The sequence below is a fragment of the Halyomorpha halys genome, unplaced genomic scaffold (genome assembly GCF_000696795.3).
Source record: "Halyomorpha halys isolate HHAL.00 unplaced genomic scaffold, Hhal_1.1 Scaffold10692.1, whole genome shotgun sequence".
NCBI lineage: Eukaryota > Metazoa > Arthropoda > Insecta > Hemiptera > Pentatomidae > Halyomorpha > Halyomorpha halys.
Window position 1 is genome coordinate 1 of NW_027108314.1, and position 2734 is coordinate 2734.

The 2734-nt window shown below is 40.4% G+C and overlaps 1 protein-coding gene across 1 annotated transcript; it reads right to left on the reverse strand.

The window, feature by feature from the left end:
- Positions 1 to 6: 6 nt before the first annotated feature.
- On the reverse strand, positions 7 to 1905 carry LOC106689302 (putative ankyrin repeat protein RF_0381; the record flags this gene model as incomplete). The annotated part of the gene is made up of 1 exon (XM_067046658.1): positions 7 to 1905. A coding segment is annotated over one exon (1872 nt), but the record flags the coding sequence as incomplete, so codon positions are not given.
- Positions 1906 to 2734: the final 829 nt, after the last annotated feature.

Here is a 2734-nt window from a genome sequence, read left to right on the forward strand (position 1 = left end):
TAAATGAGCGATTGGCTTTTGACAATTTAGACGTCACTTAACCGCACCTTTTGATTTAAGGTAATTTTTTGTATACTCATTTCTTGCAATGGATAAAGCAGTTTTTCCCTTGTTAGTTCTATCATTTACAGGTGCCCCTCGGTCAACTAGGAGTTTAACAATAGCCAAGTGGTCCTCAAATGATGCTTGTAGTAAGGGTGTATAGCCCCATTTGTCCTTAACAGTTAGATCTGCTCCAAGATCTAACTGCTCTTTCACTACACCGACGTGCCCTCCTACTATTGCATAATGTAGGGCTGTGTATCCATCTTCGTCCTTATCATTGAGAGGTGCCCCTCGTTCAGCTAAGAGCTTAACAATATCGGAATGTCCCCTCAGTGATGATATCATCAGTGGTGTCGCGCCTCCAAAGCTCTTAGCAGTTAGGTCTGCCCCACAGTCCAACAGCTCCTTCACTCGGCCAATGTGCCCATCTCCTGCCGCCTGAGATAGGGAGGTGTGTGCGTAGCTCTCCTCTTTATTCAATAACGTTAATGCACACTCAATCCCGCCTTTTGATTTAAGGTAATTTCTTATATCCTCATTACGTGCTCGGCCTAAGGCAGTCATTCCATCGTTATCCTTATCATTTAGAGGCGCCCCTCGACCAACTAGAAGTTTAACAACATCCAAATGGCCAAATAATGATGCCATCATTAGCGGGGTAGAGTCCTTATAAGTCTTAGCTGTTAGTTCTGCTCCACGGTCCAACAGTAAGGTCACTACACCGACGTGCCCTCCTCGTGCAGCCAGATGTAGGGAAGTGAATCCGTCAATATCCTTATGGTCCAGTTTTACCCCATTGTCCAGCAGCGTTAGTACGCACTCACTACAGCCCCCTTCTGCGGCGTAGTGAAGCGCAGTGCGGCCTCGCTTGCTCTTGAGAGATAGATCTGCACCGCTGTGTAATAAATAAGTAACTATTATATTTGAGTTTGTATTATTCGCCGCAAACATGAGAGCAGTGACACCATCCCTATCCTGTATATTTATCCCTGCACCACGTTTAAGTAGAACTTTTACCACTTCCAGAGATTCCTTGGCCGAAGCTATATGTAGAGCCGTATCGCCATTATATGTTGTATAATTTACATCGGCACCCAAATCTAGTAGCTTACTAACGACAGATGGATCGGTAGTTACATGTAAAGGTGCGAGGCCATCTATGTTTCTCATGTTAAGTGGCACTTTATGACCTTCTAATACTTTGAGCATTTCAGTTGCATTGTTCATGCGGATTATCAAGTGAACTAACGTGTTATTAAAATAGAATCTGAGATCTGGAGAATATTTTATGAATACTTTACACATATCTACATTCGATGGCTCAAGAGCTATGTTTAGAAGATCCTCTTCCATTTCTGTTCGTGCACCGGTGTTAACCATCCTTTTCAGTAAGATCTCCGCGCCTTGAACATTGCCCGCTCTGACAACCAACTCTAGAGGGGTGATGTAATGACTGTTCATTTTGTTAGGATCTAGTCCTGCCTGCAGTAAGGTCTGCAGTGCTTCGTTCTGGCCCTCAGCAGCCGCGATGTGGAGATAAGTGTTACGCCCGGACAATAGCTTTGTAATGTTTGCTCCAGCAGATATAAGTTCCCTGATAGCTTGAATATTATTATTTTTAATAGCTTCTTCCAGAGGAGTAGCGCCAGCAGCGTTAAGGACTTCGAGATCTGCCTTCAGGGACCCGAGTGCCGCTATAGAGGAAGTGCTGCCAGTCCTGACTGCCAAGTGAACGAGGCTGTCCCCGGACTGAGTCGATCCGTTGACATTTCCCCCTCTAGTGGCTATGGAAATAATTTCACTTGCATTGTTCTCAGCCACAGCTTTCTCCAGTTCCTGAGCCAAATCGTCACTGTTTTCCTGGAAATGAAATATTTAGAGTTATAATTCTATAATCCTCATTCAAGGTTACTAGTGATCAATAACAAATGTTTATTACTCCTTAAACAATAAACAATGTATGTTTATATATAGGTACCATAATAAATAAAGGTAACATAGGTATGACGAATCTATTTTATATACAATGAATTAATAATTTCATATTATTCCTAGAAGTCAACTATATTTGGTATAAACAAGAGAGATTTGTGACTTTCCTTTCGGGTAAAGGCGGTCATTGTTTCAGGGCCGTTATTTACCACTTCCTAGTTACAAAAAAATTTGTGTTTCTATCGGCTATGTCACTTTGGTACTTGCGCCATTTGGTGTGACTTTTGGAAGCGTCCTGTCCTAAGGTTAATGATAACTAGTAAAACTCATTTCTTCCAAGTGGCGAAATAACGTCTGTAAAATTAGCTCACATTTATTGTTTGATGGGAAACCAATCACGGCGTTATTGTTTGTTTATAGATGTTTGAGTGTAAGGAACCAAACTCATCAACATGATTAGACTTATTATTTTTGGAGGGTTTTCTCACACGTTCCACTACTTTCGGCCCAGGTGTTTTACCAGGAAAGTGCTCTTCCTATTCCAGCCTCATCATACCTTTGTGCGGATAATGGATTTTCTTTAAATTTTTTTATTACATAGACTTTTTTAATAATCGTGTTTACTTTATTGATTTGTATAAAACTGTATAATGCATTATATTTGTATAAAATCGTTTTGGTTTAAATTACTTTTTACTATATATTTGTTATATATATTATTGCTATATATTTCTGTATAATGATTTTTATAATGAAT